This window comes from Bombus affinis, chromosome 5, assembly GCF_024516045.1.
Source record: "Bombus affinis isolate iyBomAffi1 chromosome 5, iyBomAffi1.2, whole genome shotgun sequence".
NCBI lineage: Eukaryota > Metazoa > Arthropoda > Insecta > Hymenoptera > Apidae > Bombus > Bombus affinis.
In genome coordinates, this window is record NC_066348.1 from 819,342 (window position 1) to 836,211 (window position 16,870).

Here is a 16,870-nt window from a genome sequence, read left to right on the forward strand (position 1 = left end):
TCATCGTTTTAGTAAAAAGTATTTAAAGCAGAATACAATAATTTTGTAGCCATTGGTTTATTTGATACAGATTAAAACCGCTTAAGAGGGCATGGTAAAAAAGTATATTTATACTTTGTTTACAGACAATATGAAGTTTAAAGAGGAAAGACTTTATCTATTTAACTATGTAATATAAACAATAGTTTCATTTTAATAATTTAAAATTCATATTTTATAATTAATGTACAATTCATTTATCAAATACACACATTATATATGTAACAACATATAGAAACATCCTCGTTAATTGAAACAAAATTAGTGACTAATAAATTGATATAATAGAAACTTATAGATTTCTGTTATCTTAATCACATAACCGAGGCACGAATGGCGAAAAATATTGTGAAAAATTATTTTTAATCGTTACTAGCTTCATCTGAATCTTCAGCTAAGATTACATTGTATCCTGGCAATGTTCTTGGATCGAATGTCTTTTGAAAGCATTTTTGAAAAATGAAACGAGCCTTTTTATTTGGAGGAGATGGTGAATTTGGTACTTTGTCTTCAAATGCATCAGACTGATCACTATCCGAATTTTGTTCTTTGTCAGTTTCATTGTTACTAGATTTTCTTTTCGTTATTGTAGAAAATATAAAATTCGCTAATTTCTTTTCACTTGTAGATGTTTTATTAATGTTTGTAACTATGTCACAGCTAGATGAGGAATTCTTTTTCATTTTATCTTCAATATCCTGTTCTATTGGAAGGTTACTTACTCTATTTAGATTTTGATTATTTCTGGTTGATGTATCAACTTGCCCCTTCGGTTCCTTCACAAAACATGGATGTGGTGTTTTAACATTACCTAATTTGTTATTGGATTTAGCTGACTTATCTTGAATTTTACTATCAGATTTATTATTTTTCCTACAAACTCGTTTATTTGTTGCTCTTCTTTTTATGGATTTTTCTTGTGGTTTATTAATTAATGTTGTTTCTGCTTGACTATCTGTATCAGAACTTAATGTTGACAACACTAAGTTCACTTCAAAGGATTGATTTTTTAATGCAAATATAACTGGTCTAAAAAATATTAATAAATATCATATTCATTTGTATAAATTCATTTTACCTATGTCTAATATAAAGGAATTAAAATTTATATTACTAGTTTTTACCTTCCTGCTCCTTCAGAGTATATACTAATGGGTGTAATTGCAATTTCTGCAAAATTTAAGATGGATCTAAATTCTTTCATACAAAAGGTAATTATTGTTTCACTACCAATATCATATCGATCAAATTCTCCCTTTCCAAGTGCAAGTTGTGTACGTATTGTATTTGATAAACCTGCCAGAATTTTTTCATTTTATATTACAATAAACTACTTTTGTTATCTCTTAGATTTTACCTGAGACATCATCAACATAATTTCTTAATAAAAGCTTTTGTGCTGAAACTTCAAGTGTTATTTCAATTAAATGTTGATGAAAATTTTGCATTGCATCGCCTAATACTCGTGGTTGAGATGAAAGTTTGATTGATGCAGAATCCTTATTATATACAGTCTGAAAAATATAATAAAAGAAGATAATAAAAAATGAAAATGTAAATAATTTTTTATAGATATATGATACATACTTGTAATATTTCACAATCTAAAATGGGCAATAAATGAGTCTTAGTAATACTGTTTTTATACTTTAAAATAAACAAAATTTCAGATGCATCTGGCTCTAATTTAATATGACATGTTTCTACCTGTTTGTCTATTAAATGTGGAGCCTTAAATACAGTCATTGCACTCTGCAAAATAGAAATATTACTATTTGTAATATTACATGGAAATATAATAATATTTTATTACCCTCATTGATATTTTACATTTCAATGCATCATTTTCTTGTAAGTCACCATAAGCATAATATGAAAAATAACTTTGTAGGAATGTAAAATCAGCATATGCTGAATTTGCCATATTAACAGTACGAAATGATAAAGTATTTTCATGTGGTTCTATGTACATTTCATCTCCAATTTTTGATAATGCATGTATAGCCTTCGCTAAAACTATAATACTTTATTATATATAAATGATATTTTTTAATACATAACAAAACATAACCTACATGAAATCGACATACTTTTTACATTTGCTCCTGCTATAACACACTTCATGTTAAATTTCTTCCATTAAACTATTTCTTATAAATAAAACATTAAATAATTATTCGAAAAAAGTAACCGAAGGAATCCATAATATTATATTTAAATCAAAATCATCAAACAACTGGATTTGGTTAACCGGTTATGACAGAAATGTATGTTCGTATATTTGAAATACAAATTATTGATATACATAAATAATAATCATTTTATAAAAATAATCTACATTATAAGTAAATATAAACTTTGAGTAAGAATATATAACTCATATTTGGCGCATTGTAAAAAATAGTGGCAATTAATACGATCTCGAATCTCGAAAATCGAAGGCTTATCTGTCAAACATATTTCCTATGGTGCGTTTGACATTTCATTAGCTTTTGTTCTTCACAGATATCAAATGCAATAAAATAAATATCAACGCTAAAAAATATATAGGAATTCAAACATATTATTAAATTCGTCATGGTGAGTACACGAAATTAAATATTAGTGATAGAAATTAATTAATTGGAATTACAAATTCCTTGAGTCTTATAATCTAACCTCACAGAAAAGTACCATAACTTCGTAAAGTTAATAAAATGAAAATATATACTATTAAAGATTCATTATATAATTTTTTTATTATATTTGCTAAAAATAATATTGGATATTTACAGCTTGTTTTAGTATTGGGAGATTTACACATACCACACAGATGTAGTAGTCTTCCAAGTAAATTTAAGAAATTGTTGGTGCCTGGTAGAATACAACATATTTTATGTACAGGTAATCTCTGTACTAAAGAATCATATGATTACTTGAAAACACTAGCCAGTGATGTACATGTTGTTAGAGGAGATTTTGATGAGGTATATTTTATTTAATGTTGTTAAATATTGTTATAATTCTTTAATAATGTATATTTTACTATATATTCTTTTCATTTTCAGAATTTAAACTATCCAGAACAAAAAGTGGTCACTGTTGGTCAGTTTAGAATAGGTTTGTCACATGGACATCAAGTGGTACCTTGGGGAGATCCAGAATCACTAGCTTTAATTCAAAGACAATTAGACGTTGATATTTTGATATCAGGTCATACACATAAATTTGAGGCATACGAGCATGAAAACAAATTTTATATTAATCCTGGTTCAGCAACAGGGGCATATAACCCTCTTGATACGTAAGATTTTATATTAATAGTATAAAGTAAATTTTGAATGCTACATAATATACTTATAAATTTATTTTATTATTTATTTTATTTCATCATTATATTTACAGATCAGTTATCCCATCTTTTGTTCTAATGGATATTCAAAGCTCAACAGTTGTAACTTATGTCTATCAACTTGTTGGTGACGAAGTAAAAGTTGAACGAATCGAGTACAAAAAAAATTAAAATATGTAGGAAGATTAAAATATAAGATATATATCATAAATCGAAAATGGAATTTCACAATGAAATTCAAGATTAATCTGTGTATAATTCATATAAAATATTACCTATATTATCATTTAAGCATTTATATAAAAATTTAAATTATATAATACATTTGATATAAATAAAATGGAAATACAATGTATAAATTGCGGCATAATATTTTTTATTTAGTAAATATAGATCATACTTATATAACAATTTTTACTTTTTCATGGTATGTATTTATTAAAAAAACATTCATTTTTCATGTTACACTCATTTAAGTAAAAGTTGTCATAATCAACTAAATTTAGTACCATGCTTCGTGTCACGTATGCTTATTACGTTCATTTAAGTGTGTGTATAGACATACATATTAACGTGCCCTACTTCTGTGATTCATTGAAATTTCCTTGTGTGTATTAGTATCCGATCTTTACATTTTCAACTATTTCTTTTTTATATATTAATTTTACTTGTGCCTGAAATGTACTGATCAGACGTAAAATTCTCTAGAATTACGATAAAACACGAAATTAAGCATAGGCGTAATACAAAGAAAAATTTAATTTAACTACATACATAAGTTTTTGTTTTTTAACGTTTACTATGTATCTTTTTACATAGATTTAAATATTTTGGACGAAAATTGTCTTTAATATCAGAATTATACGTAGCTAGATATATACATGAATTTTTACAATTTCAGTAGATTCTGGCTATAAATTGATTCTTTAAAACTTAAGATTCTACGGGACCAAATTTTTTATTGATATAAATCAGAAAAAAGAATATGATTTATATATAATTGATATGTTAGTTCATATATTATTAATATTCAGGTTTAGAGCAGAGTATTTTCTAGTGTTTGTTTTCTTCCTTTGTGTCTATGTAGTTATGGTGGTATATATGCCTATGGGTTTTATCTGTGAAAAACAGGGAACGTGCATGGGCGCTCGTACAAGGCAATCGGACTATATACATGTATCCCAAATAGTAAAAGGGGGAACAAAGTACTACTACGCATGCGCAAGGGACAAAGAGGGGAATTTGAGACCGACCCAACAAAAGGGGCCCACTGATCCCTGCCGCTTTAGTGTTAAATCCCAAATGATTTTAAGTAGAAGGTATTAGTTTTGTGTTACAGATAGCTTTGCTTGAAGTTCACGTTAAAATGACAACAACATTATTACGAACTGGTCTACGATTTGTAATTTCCAACAAGTGTTTTAAAAAAAGAGCTATTTCAGCTTTATGCTATGGAATATCAGAAAAACAAAATATTTTACTAAAATGCAACCAGGTAATTTTCTTTGTATATTGCAAAAAAAAGTAGTAAGTTTAATTTATAATAAATTTCTAATCAATTACTTTATTTTAAAACACTTTGTATTAAAAATGATGTTAATATTAAGTAATAAAATGTTAATAAATAAAATAAGTCATTTTAAAAAGTTATTTAGGCGAAAAATGTTATTTAAAAAAAATAAAAATTATGTTTTGTATCGTAGGTAGCAAATTTTTCAAATTTAAAAAAAAAGGATATGTTTATTGAATATATTTAAATAATTTATATAATTACTTTCACCTTTTTCAAATTGTTTTGAAAGATCTTCAAGATTCAAGGGCAATATTACGTATTAGTTTCATAGGTGTAGGATATTATAAATACATAATGTTGTACTCTAGTTCGTGCCTGTAAACATATGTACTGTGTATGGATAAAGATAATTTATTTACAGAATTTTTAATTAAAAGGAATATTAAAACTGTACTAATGTTATTAATGATAGAGTTACATATCTTTTTAATTGTTCTAACTTATTAAAGATAAATTAATTTCTTTTCTTTCTTTTCTTAATCCATACTCTTTTTGGAGTCTATTGTTAGGGTTTCACGTTGCATCGGAGTTCATTGAACGTATATATTTATACAGTGATACAATATCGTAATCTATCTAATTAGATATAATGCATTTGTCATAATCAATAACAACACACAACAATTTTTAGAACCTTTTATTCATTAAGGAATATATAAACTAAATGCTTTATTTTCAGTATTATAAAATATCTCCGCGAACGTGTAGTACAAGAAGTGTGCATCAAACGGGTATCTCAACTTTTGTAAGCGAACAAGAAAGTGATAACGATTCTGACACCGAAAAAGAAAAAGTAAGATACTGTTTAAAGTCTTATTATTTAAGATATTGTAATACAGTAACAATTTAATCCCAGTCATTTATTATTTTTTTTAATATGTGGTAACTAATCATTCAATAAAAAGTTATTTAGAATATTTTTATTTATCAGGGACAATCGCTTTTCTGGAGAAGGAAAATGCGGACACTACATAGTCATTTGGATATTAATAAAGACGGAGTTATCAGTCACGACGATTTTATGTTGCTCGCAGAAAGATTTTCTAACTTGGGACATTTAACTCCAGAATTAAAAAAGGAATTCAAAAAAGTAATAAATGTAAGTCAGTCTCTTTTTTATGCATTCTATGTATCAAAATGAAATAGTATATAATACTTTTAAGTTATTTATTTATATATAGGAAGTATGGGAAGAACAATGGGGAGAAATTAGCCCGTATAATCTTATTTGTATCGAAAAATATTTGGAGCAAATGCAACATGTTATTAATGACTCGTCATTGAACAGAAAATGTCATTATTTTTTGCCATTTTTATTCAAAGTATGTTTTTAAAAATATGCATTTATACAAATTAACCCATTGAGGACGACATACGATTCGCAATTTCTTTTTGTGCGACTGACGATATTTTGTGACATATAGGTTTCCAAAATGAGTTAAGAATACATCAGTAATCGCACTTACGATTGCTTGATCATTAATTACTTCATCGGAATCACTCTCATTTTCACTTTCTACTAAATTTCTACTAGCGATTTCCTAACTTGTTGAAACCGTACTTAATTGCAAGACGACTGCTACAGCTAAACTGCGATTCCAGAAAAGAATTCAAAAGATTTGGTCTTTACAAAGATCAAAACATTATTACGAACATTATTACCAGCCATCCTTGAAAAATGTTGTGAAACACGATACGTAGACGTAGGAAAATAAATGACGCAACGTATCAAGCGTCCGTAAGACACGCGACGCGACGGTCTGCACGCTGCACGAACTGCGGCTAGTGAAAACGAAACGTGAAACCGTATAGTGTACAGACATCGTCCCAATGGGTTAATATGTGTTAAAAAATATTTTTAATATATCATTAAATATAAAATTGCAGGCAGTGGATAAAAATCAAGATGGTGAAATTTCTGTACAAGAATTTCAGTTATTTTTCCAATGTTTAGGACTCACACATGATGTAAGTAGAATTGCACATTCAATTTTATGACGATTAAAATAAAAGTTAAATAAATGAATTAATTAAACTGAAATATTTATTATAGGATGCAGTTATTTCCTTCAGTCATATTGATATTAATGATGATGGTAAAATTAGTTTTGAAGAATTCATAACATTGGGTCGTGAATTCTTCTTAACAGAAGATCCAACAAAACCCAGTAAATATTTCTGGGGTCCTTTGGTAGATTAAAATTCTCACTGCAATCCTATAATTTGTGATAATACAATACTATATATTATTTTTATAATGATAATTTTTTGACTTCACTTGTAAGATATTTGAATTATAGGGTATAATTTTTTATATTATAGGTTAATTTGTTTATCTATATACAAAAAATTGTTTATATAAAAAGACTTATTAGTGTAATGGGTAGAACCTGTATGAAACTATTTTTGTTAAAAAGTATAACAGTTTAATTACAAATATAAATACTCACTTTTACAAATACATGTAATTGTATGAAAATAAATAAACCAATTATTTAATTACTTTGATTTCCTAAGAGAAAAACCTTCACCAGTGAATGCTTTAAATTCATCAGGGTCTTTTGCCTATAAACATATAATTGGATAAATATAAAGTAACATAGAAATGACATTTCAACTTACCTCTTTATTATTAACAGGTTTACTAATGCGCAAGAACGTAAGTGTTCCTATTTTATAATCATAATCTGGTATTCCTCTAACATAAGCCGGTTTACTTGTAGTAACTTCTGGTTTTGCAAAATCTCTACGTTTTTTGCCATCTAGTCTATTACCTTCTCCTTTAAATGGCACAAAACCAGATGGTGCTGGCATTAAATCTGCAGGATCTACTACATTTTCATCCTTTTTAGTCTCTTTTTCTACATATCCCAATGGTGGAGCAAATTCAACGTTCATATCACATTCTATGATAGTGACTGCTGGACCTGGTCTTGTTTCCAAAACACACATTTCATATATTCTTTGATTGTATTTTATAGCAATAATGTCACCTGTTGTAAGACAAGCAAAATTTCTTAATCCATTTTCTAAAACAGCTTTAGGATTTGTGATGTCTAAAAAATCTTCGGATTGTGGTTGAAAACGTGAAAATGTTGCAACAGGTAAATTTACACTTTCAACATTTATTAATTCTCCTTCTTGTAACAAAAGATTGTACATCATCTGTAATCACATTATGATAATTGTACACTGATTTGGGCTATATATCAATCTAGTATTCTTAACTAATAATACAAAAATGAGAATATAAACGTACCCAACAAGGTAAATAAACTCTTCCTTCGTCCGCAACAAATTCTAAAACTCCACAATGAGTAATTCTATTGGTTTTTTCGTTACTTAATCTGAATAACATAGGAAATCTAATATTTAATCTTGTGAGATGCTCTAAAGCTGAGGGTGGCATGATTACTGAAAAACAACAAATTATAATCTTTTACTTGTTCAGTGAATAAATTAAAACATGTTCTTTAGATATATATACTTTTCCCTCCACGTTCTACATCTCGTCGATATGTACCCGGTAACATTGACACAGAAAAACATCTATAGTGGTTATTGAAAGGTCTGACAATCTCCGGAAACATGTTAAATCCAAACTGAAAGTGAAAAGTCATTTTAATCGAAACAACATAACCTTATTTTATTAAAAGAAATCATCGAACGGAACATATTCCGTCGCTGTTTGTCGTTTCACTCTCAGGTTTTCTTTACCATATTTATGTATTTGTTGCAGTACTCTTTCGAAGACTTATAATTAATAGAATTTCTTTAAAAGCGTGGAAATTTAGATTTACTTATCACTATGCATACGCATAAATACATAAACAGACACAACTTATGCATATCTATCAGAGGTGAAGAAATATCGATAGTATATCGATTATTATCGTTAGTCTTCGAAATGAAAAACTAGTGAAAGCTAGTGATATTTTTTTATAACTATCGATAGTTTCGATATTATTTTGAATAACATTAAATTTGAATGTATCAGAGTATCAAGCAATTGGAATTTGCTCAATTTGGAACTGTGTGTGTAAAATAAATCGTTTTTTTTTTGGAAAAATAACTCACGGAAATTTTATTAGAATATTTATTATACTTCATTATAGCTTTATTTATATAGTTAATTATTATAGTTTTTCGTTTATAATAGAATGTATAATGGAATATTGATCATATAATTTTTGCAAAAATTATAAACTATTACTATAGATAATTAAAGATATAATATAAAATTTATTCTATATTAATATATCATATATATAAATATATCATCATATATCAATATATATATATATATGTGTGTGTGTGTATTACAAATATTACACTGCCTGCAGTTTTTTTTATAAAAATAACATGCGAGAATAAATGCATTTGATATAATGTGTACGTATATCTATACTATTTTGTTTATATGTGTAATCTATTTGAAAATTAAAGATAGGATTTGACAGAGTTTCTTACTCATTGGTAGAAATATTTAATTATATTGTAACATCATATATGGCTTTTGCTATATATTCCACATTTTTTGATGTTACTCCTGCCATAGATATTCTACCATCTTTTGTCAAATAAATATGATAATCATTAATAAGCTTCTCTACCTATAAAGTAAGTGGAACCAAAATTAAATTATATTCTATATATATATTACATATAATGATGAAAATAAATAATAGTGGATGTCATACCTCATTAGGATTAAGGCCAGTAAAACAAAACATTCCAATCTGGTCTGTAATATGTTTCCAATCACGGATACTACCCATCTTCTTAAGATTATCGTGCAACTTTTGACGTACAGATATAATACGGTTAGCCATTGTTTTTATATCAACCATCCATTGTTCTCTCAATGGGGCATTTGCTAAGATTTCATAAGCAATTCTGGCTCCATTAATTGGTGCATTAGAAAATAGTGGTCTAATTATAAGCTTCAGTTGCGAGAAAACACGATTTGCTTCATCCTTGTTAGCACAAACCATTGTAAATGTTCCCACACGTTCACCTATCGATGATCAATAATTTTTAAAGTGTTTTTATTTAGCGGAAATGAGATTTATAAACTTGTATATTAACCATATAAGCCCATATTTTTAGCATATGATTGAGCCAGGGCAAATTGAATTCCTTCTTTTACAAAGTGTCGAACACCAAAAGCGTCTCTATCTATATCACCTAAAATTTGCACAAAAATATCCACTAGTGAACAAATTTTCATGTATTATTAAAAATTAAATTATTAACTTCTTATATGTTGTTTTACCTGTGGCAAACCCTTGATATGCCATGTCCAAAAAAGGGAAATGTTCTTTTTTTTTTACTAATTCTGCTAATTCTTTCCATTGTTCTGGTTTAGGATCGACACCAGTAGGATTATGAGCACATGCATGAAGAAGAATAATGGATTTGTCTGGAATTTTCTATAAAATACAATATTACAAATAGAATTTGTAAATATAACCAATAAATAATCAATAAACACAATATATTATTTATAGTATTTATATACTAACATATAAGTTTTCTAAAAGACCTTTATGGTCTAATCCACATGTTTTTTGATCATAATAACAATACTGTTTTACTGGAAGTTTAGCAAATGTAAATACTGGAGCATGGTTTCCCCATGTAGGTACTGGTAAATATATCTCCTTATTGCCAGTAAAAAAACGTGTGAGAAAGAGTCCTCCAAGAGAAAGTGCTCCTGTACCAGAAATTGTTTGAGCCGTAGCAGTCTACAAAATGATATCAGTTAAATTGTGAATTATAAAGAAGTTATATAATAGCAAAACTAATAATTCAGTGTGCTATTGACATAAGAATAATAAAATATTAACCATAACGAAATTGCACAGTTGGTCTTATACCTTATATGTACAGTCAGTCATAAAAGTCTATATACATTTATCAAATTTTGTGTATCTGGCTTGTCAAAGTAATTAAAAACACATTTTGTCACAAATTTATTTATACTTATGTATAGAAAGTCACACTAAATGTATTCAGTACAGTAATGTATTTCTAAAAAGAATTAGAAAAGTTAAAACATTTAACTCACAAAAATCTTGGAATGAAATTACATTACAAATTGCAAAATTTTTAATTTTATTATTGCCAATGAGATACCATTATTGATGCAGAGAAGGGATCTATATGATATTAATATAATACTAAGCCTACTATTTTTATGATTTCATATATGTATATCAGATGTTTATAATATTTGTATCATTTCATATTTTTTTAAATTCTTTTTTTTTTAATAGAGATGAAAGTAAATAAACTGTGTTACATTTTAACAATATGTGTCTTAATGTGCAAAAAAAATGTATACAGCGCTAACATTTTTACTATAATATTTTATATTCTAGGGGTGTATATATAATCTTGTGATTAATTACAGATATGTATTTCTGTGTATATCTACACTGTGCATGCATGTGTTTTTAATACATGTGTTATGTGTATGTTTAAACTACTTAATAATGTTTATTTATTTGTTTATGCTTCAGATTCATGAAACAATTTTAACTGATGAACTCTTTTCTTAAAGAATATATTTTGCATGTAATACTTACCAAACCTTCATCAACAATATTACTATGTTCACCAAGTGCTAACTTAATACTAAGTTTACAAAATTCTGCATTTCCTGCAATTGCTAAATATTCTTTATCCATATTTCTACTTCTAATTCTTTCTTCTGCCTATGATATATTTGATTCAGTTAGATTAATGTGAAAAATTAGAAATATATATATTTCCCAAACATAATTGCTTTATAATATATACCATTCGTACACTTGGCAAAATAAATGGTTTAGTTTCATCATCTCGATAAGCACCAACTCCTAAATTAACTTTATTTGGATGTGTATCTGCTTTAAATCTTTCTGTAAGACTGAAAATTGGGTCTGGTGGACCCATTTCTATCTGAGACCACCATGAACTATAACACACAAAATATTTTAATATTAATTAATTTCATGTAAAGTAAATTTTAAGAGAAAAAAATAAATTATAAATCAGTAAATATCAATAAATTATATAGTAAAATCATTTAAAGTTTTTAAGCATTTTAATTAAGCTCTTAGTTATGCTTCTTCTTGAGGAATTCCTGATCATTAATAATAAATTCTATGATTATCAATAATTTTAAATAATTTTTAAACTATATAATTTATAATATAAAAAGGTTAAAAAGTTCAATTAATTTTTTAATATAAACCTACCTTATTGATCTAACATTGTTGTTATTTTTAAATAATTTGCATGCAAATGGAAGTCTAAATAGTTTTTTACTTTGTGCCATATTAATATTAATATGTTAGAATACACTACATTCACCGTATGGATTATTGTAGATTACAGATATACTTGCACTACTGCAGTAGTTTGCTGATTTGATGTCTATACAGGGTGTTCCATAAATTTGTGCCCACCAAAATGTAGCCCGTAAATAAAAATAGGAAATCAATTTGATATAAATTCCTTATCAAAAAATTGCAACAACCGATAATAATAAAAAATGAAGTATAAGAAAAATGATAACAGTCTTATTTTTATCGTAGTACAAAGTACGAATAAACAAATAATGCTTATATTTCATATCGATACAAATTGATTTACTAAATTAAAATTTCATTTGTTAAATAAATTCAATAGTTTAGTGATTTAGTTTAGTTTAGTATTTTCGCATTATGAAATACAGTCCATTTTTATTAATAATTATTTATTTAATTTTTTAAATTAATTTAAATATTTTAATAATAGTTATTAATAAGAGCCTAATATTATTCCATTGTTACGTATTTAGAAGTTATTTAAGAATTTGCCTCAAGTGGGTTGGTGTACGTAAAGCGCTAATCCTGATAGTAATATGCACAAAAATTTAAGAGAACTACTACGATGTAAAGTTATTACTTATTATAACTTAATTGTCTTGAGATGTTGAATTTCTACTACTTTTTTGTACGATCTCTGTTGCAACTGTTCTTTCCTATTTTGGTCCTCCTTTTATTTTGTCATAGGTCAATAGTAGATTAGATTCTGTCCCATTCATCGATGATGATTCATCTTCCGATTTCACTTGGATAACAAGCTTTTGTAACCTTGGTATACTCCGTTGTTGGACCTAGGAATATGTTACAAGGAAGAAATATGTAGAATCTGAATAAAGAGAAAGAGAAGACAATAATAATTTATGCCCCTCTTAGAGCACAAAATCTAGTAGAGTATTTTCTAAGAACCATATGTGATTTAGTCTAAACTGCTAATTTGTTACGTTTATCATTTCCTGCCTTTTGTAATCCTTACTGTGATAACTTACATAATATAGAGATAATATACACATATAATATACGTACTTAAATAATATAGAGATATATCTCATATTTTATATACGTACATATGTTGGATATTCATATCGTGAATTTTGATGTAACTGAAAGAATGAACAACAGATTCCAATAACAAATGACATTGATTAACTGTTATAATTATAAATTATCATTGATTGCTATTTATAATCGCTCGTTAATTTGTATATTTACATATTTCTTGCTGAGACACAGAACACTTGCTTTTTAACAATATAGATATTAGAATTAGATTTTTATGAATATTTTTTTCTAATTCGTCATGAATTTCATTCAAGTATTGGAAAGTTCAAATTTGAGATTACAAATTCGCGCGTTCAATCTATATTTTAAAAAGGCAACTTCATATTTATTGACTATGTTTACTCCATGAAGTTTTCAAATAACACTGTTTTAATGTATTTCTATTTCTATCTTTCAATCTGTTATCTAAGAAATGAAATTGATATTTGTGTTAGTGTTATCTAACTTACCAACTATGTATGTAAATTAAACGATAGTGAACATATACGTTACATATGTATATACACGCAACTAAAAAGGATAGAAATCAGTTATATTTCTACTAATGTATTATTTTTGGATAAAACTCATTGTAAAACATTCATAGGAAGTTGACATAGGAAGTTATTAAATTATTTAATATTTTCGCAAAATTAATGATGACTTGAACATGCAAATCTCCAGTTTCACGATAATCTTATAAAACTTAACAAGTTTAAGATAAGGTTTTATTTTAATTTTTCATTACTGATCTGCTATCAAAACTTTTAAAAATAACATGTCTAGCTTATATGTTTTGAGTATATGGGAACAAGAATAATTACTTGTGAACAAAATTATTTGATGAGAAATGCAAATGCAAATACCTTTAATTCAAGATGAAAAAACAAATTCATCTTGGTCAAGGTAATTAATCTATATTAAGATATTATGAAAATAATTTAAAAGAATCTTTGAATCTTTTTACAAGATTATTTTTGGCAATATAAGCTAAGATTATAAAGTAAATTTTAGGAAGGAGAGGCAAAAATGGTTTCTATCATTATTATGTGGTACTTGTCTCATATATGCTACAAGAACATCTGTTCCTTTATTAATGCCAATTATAAGTAAAGAGAAACAATGGTCCAAACCAGATTCTGGAGTAATATTGTCTAGTTTTTTTTGGGGTTATACATTAACACAAGTTGCTAGTGGTTATATTAGCGATAGAATTGGAGGACAAAAAGTATTATTGATCTCTGCTCTTGGATGGTCTATGACAACATTTTTTATGCCAGAAGTCATAGGACTCTTTTCAAAGAATGATAGTTCTGTGTTATTAGTAGCAGCAGTGAGAACAATAAATGGTGCATTCCAAGGTATTATTATGAAATTACTAACATAAATGGCTAAAGTATGTAAAAGATGTTTGTTCTTTATATATATAAAAATTGCATATATTACAGGAATGCATTTTCCCAGTATGATTAGTTTAATAAGTCAACGATTGCACGAAACAGAAAGAGCCTCATTTTTTAGTTTATTAACATCAGGATCAGCTCTTGGCACATTGCTCACTGGATCTTTAGGTTCCTATCTGTTGGAAAATTATAATTGGGTAGTAGTTTTTCAAACATTAGGTATATAAATGTATAATTATGTGTTATTTACACTAATATTAACAACATTAATTAATTCACAGTGTGATTTAATTATACAAAAGTATTTGTTATCTTAGGAGGTTTGAGCTTGGCATGGGCTGTGCTATTAAGTTACCATACCCTACCTTTTAAGGAAAAAGCAGCTTCTACTAAATCAGCTACTAACTACACTTTGCCTTGGTTGAAGCTTTTAAAAAAACCTCCATTCTGGTAATCATTGTGCATGGGATCAATTTGAATTCAGTTATCATAAGTCACACAATTTCTGACACAAATCTTAATATAAAAAGTATATAAAGTTATATGGATTTATAAAAATATTATGATTACAAATTTATAGATGTATAAAGTTCACATATTAACTATTATTTTCAGGTCATGCGTAATAGGTCATGCTTGTCAAAATAATTGTTTTTTTGTATTACTATCCTGGATGCCAATGTATTTTCATGACACATTTCCAGAAGTAAAGGTAATTAATTATTAGGTTGTCTCAAAAGTTTCTTTTGTTGTTTTATAAGGAAATAATAAATACACAACATTTTTTGTTTCATATTACTTTATTGAATTTCTAAACAAAATGGATCATACATAATTCAATAAAATTTTATACCATTAGTTATATAACATGTTAAAAATTCTTTTTGTTATATTTAGGGCTGGGTTGTAAACATGGTGCCATGGTTGTCTATGTTGCCTTGTACATTTTTTGGTAAAGCACTTTCTGAGAAGATAATAAAAGCAGGGTATTCCATCACAGTAACACGTAAAATAATCGAAACAATATGTTTCTTAACTGAAGTTATAAGCTTATTATTTTTAGGTAAGTGTAGGTATGCATAATAATGTATGAAGAAATTAAATAGTGAAATTGATTTTAAAACAATTTCAGCAAAAGTTGAAACTTTTCAAAGTGCAATAATTTGTCTTGCGTTTATAATTGGCGGATCAGGTTTTCATAATAATGCAATTGCAGTAAATCCTTCAGATCTTGCACCAAAACATTCCGGAAGTGTATTTGGATTAATGAACACCGTTGGTGCTATACCTGGTATATATAATCATAAATTTACTATTGCAGTAATAGGAAAGATGATGGTAAGAAAGATCATTTTCAGGATTTCTTGGAGTATACTTTTCTGGATATATATTACATGTAACGCACAGCTGGCCTGTTGTATTTATATTCATTGCTATAATAGATGCATTAGGATGTATAATATATTTATTATTTGGTTCTGGTCAAGCAATTATATAAAATGACATTCAATTTATCGTTCTTTTAGTTTATTGTGAATATACCCTATCCTTAAAATTCGGTACAATTGTGTAAATTTTAATTATCTACGAATAAAACGATAATATTAATTAAATTGTGTTAATATTACGAGAAGTTTCGGTAGTAATACAAAAAAACATTCGTGCATGGTTTATATGTATATCGGTCAACTGATGATTTGATTTTGTTTAAAATTCCATATTATCTTATACATGTTACGTTTAATTAATCATAATTATAAAAATTTTAAATATAGTAAATATTAATAATATAAATTTAAAAGGTTAGCACTGATTCAATATAAAATCATACCTAATGAAGGAATCTAATAATAATGGTTAAACGCGATATCTATGATATTTCTATGTATGATTTTTCGGGGTATAATACCAAAACATAACCGATTATAATTTCTAGAACGATAATTTTCTATCAATCGTTACACAATATTTTACAGAAATAAATTTTACCATATTACGTCAAATATTAAAATGTTCTTTTAATTGACAATGAATAAAAACGTAGCCAATGTGATGTTTAGTAAGTATATGCGATTGCCACCTACATGAAAATGCCTCTTTATCGGAGATTGGAGCAGCAAGTGCCTGATGC

At 27.0% G+C, this 16,870-nt stretch overlaps 6 protein-coding genes and 1 long non-coding RNA gene across 10 annotated transcripts; 3 read left to right on the forward strand and 4 right to left on the reverse strand.

Annotated features, from left to right (window-relative positions):
* Positions 1-41: 41 nt before the first annotated feature.
* LOC126916370 (cell cycle checkpoint control protein RAD9A) lies at positions 42-2,322 on the reverse strand. Of its 2 annotated transcripts, XM_050722104.1 has the most exons (6): positions 2,130-2,322; positions 1,853-2,055; positions 1,627-1,791; positions 1,397-1,553; positions 1,164-1,335; positions 42-1,068 (listed from the first exon to the last, which is right to left on the reverse strand). In XM_050722104.1, exons 1-6 carry the CDS (start codon positions 2,161-2,163, stop codon positions 402-404), a joined length of 1,398 nt encoding a protein of 465 aa, XP_050578061.1. In that variant the 5' UTR covers positions 2,164-2,322; the 3' UTR covers positions 42-401. The 2 variants fall into 2 exon arrangements, with proteins under 2 accessions (XP_050578061.1, XP_050578062.1); XM_050722105.1 differs by lacking the exon at positions 2,130-2,322 and having other exon boundaries at positions 1,870-2,016.
* Positions 2,323-2,463: 141 nt separating this feature from the next.
* LOC126916377 (vacuolar protein sorting-associated protein 29) lies at positions 2,464-3,729 on the forward strand. The gene is made up of 4 exons (XM_050722117.1): positions 2,464-2,619; positions 2,814-3,005; positions 3,087-3,322; positions 3,424-3,729. Exons 1-4 carry the CDS (start codon positions 2,617-2,619, stop codon positions 3,539-3,541), a joined length of 549 nt encoding a protein of 182 aa, XP_050578074.1. The 5' UTR covers positions 2,464-2,616; the 3' UTR covers positions 3,542-3,729.
* Positions 3,730-4,444: 715 nt separating this feature from the next.
* LOC126916376 (sarcoplasmic calcium-binding protein) lies at positions 4,445-7,344 on the forward strand. Its single transcript, XM_050722116.1, has 6 exons — positions 4,445-4,865; positions 5,623-5,736; positions 5,875-6,042; positions 6,125-6,265; positions 6,831-6,911; positions 6,997-7,344. The coding sequence occupies exons 1-6, from the start codon at positions 4,737-4,739 to the stop codon at positions 7,141-7,143; spliced, it is 780 nt and encodes a 259-aa protein (XP_050578073.1). The 5' UTR covers positions 4,445-4,736; the 3' UTR covers positions 7,144-7,344.
* On the reverse strand, positions 6,966-8,823 carry LOC126916375 (ubiquitin recognition factor in ER-associated degradation protein 1). Of its 3 annotated transcripts, none has more exons than XM_050722115.1 (5): positions 8,661-8,823; positions 8,431-8,545; positions 8,203-8,357; positions 7,566-8,108; positions 6,966-7,508 (listed from the first exon to the last, which is right to left on the reverse strand). In XM_050722115.1, the coding sequence occupies exons 1-5, from the start codon at positions 8,661-8,663 to the stop codon at positions 7,443-7,445; spliced, it is 882 nt and encodes a 293-aa protein (XP_050578072.1). In that variant the 5' UTR covers positions 8,664-8,823; the 3' UTR covers positions 6,966-7,442. The 3 variants fall into 3 exon arrangements, with proteins under 3 accessions (XP_050578072.1, XP_050578071.1, XP_050578070.1); XM_050722114.1 differs by lacking the exon at positions 8,661-8,823 and having other exon boundaries at positions 6,966-7,159; positions 7,394-7,508; positions 8,431-8,578; XM_050722113.1 differs by lacking the exon at positions 8,661-8,823 and having other exon boundaries at positions 8,431-8,578.
* A 342-nt stretch (positions 8,824-9,165) lies between these two features.
* Positions 9,166-12,424, reverse strand: LOC126916371 (aspartate aminotransferase, mitochondrial). Its single transcript, XM_050722106.1, has 8 exons — positions 12,188-12,424; positions 11,748-11,904; positions 11,534-11,662; positions 10,469-10,690; positions 10,219-10,375; positions 10,032-10,130; positions 9,644-9,960; positions 9,166-9,556 (listed from the first exon to the last, which is right to left on the reverse strand). The coding sequence occupies exons 1-8, from the start codon at positions 12,265-12,267 to the stop codon at positions 9,434-9,436; spliced, it is 1,284 nt and encodes a 427-aa protein (XP_050578063.1). The 5' UTR covers positions 12,268-12,424; the 3' UTR covers positions 9,166-9,433.
* A 1,260-nt stretch (positions 12,425-13,684) lies between these two features.
* On the forward strand, positions 13,685-16,253 carry LOC126916372 (solute carrier family 17 member 9). The gene is made up of 8 exons (XM_050722107.1): positions 13,685-14,242; positions 14,351-14,697; positions 14,785-14,958; positions 15,057-15,189; positions 15,355-15,451; positions 15,637-15,802; positions 15,872-16,030; positions 16,098-16,253. Exons 1-8 carry the CDS (start codon positions 14,187-14,189, stop codon positions 16,235-16,237), a joined length of 1,272 nt encoding a protein of 423 aa, XP_050578064.1. The 5' UTR covers positions 13,685-14,186; the 3' UTR covers positions 16,238-16,253.
* LOC126916379 (uncharacterized) lies at positions 15,617-16,860 on the reverse strand. Its single transcript, XR_007710546.1, has 2 exons — positions 16,571-16,860; positions 15,617-16,323 (listed from the first exon to the last, which is right to left on the reverse strand). It is a non-coding gene; the product is annotated as an uncharacterized LOC126916379 (long non-coding RNA).
* Positions 16,861-16,870: the final 10 nt, after the last annotated feature.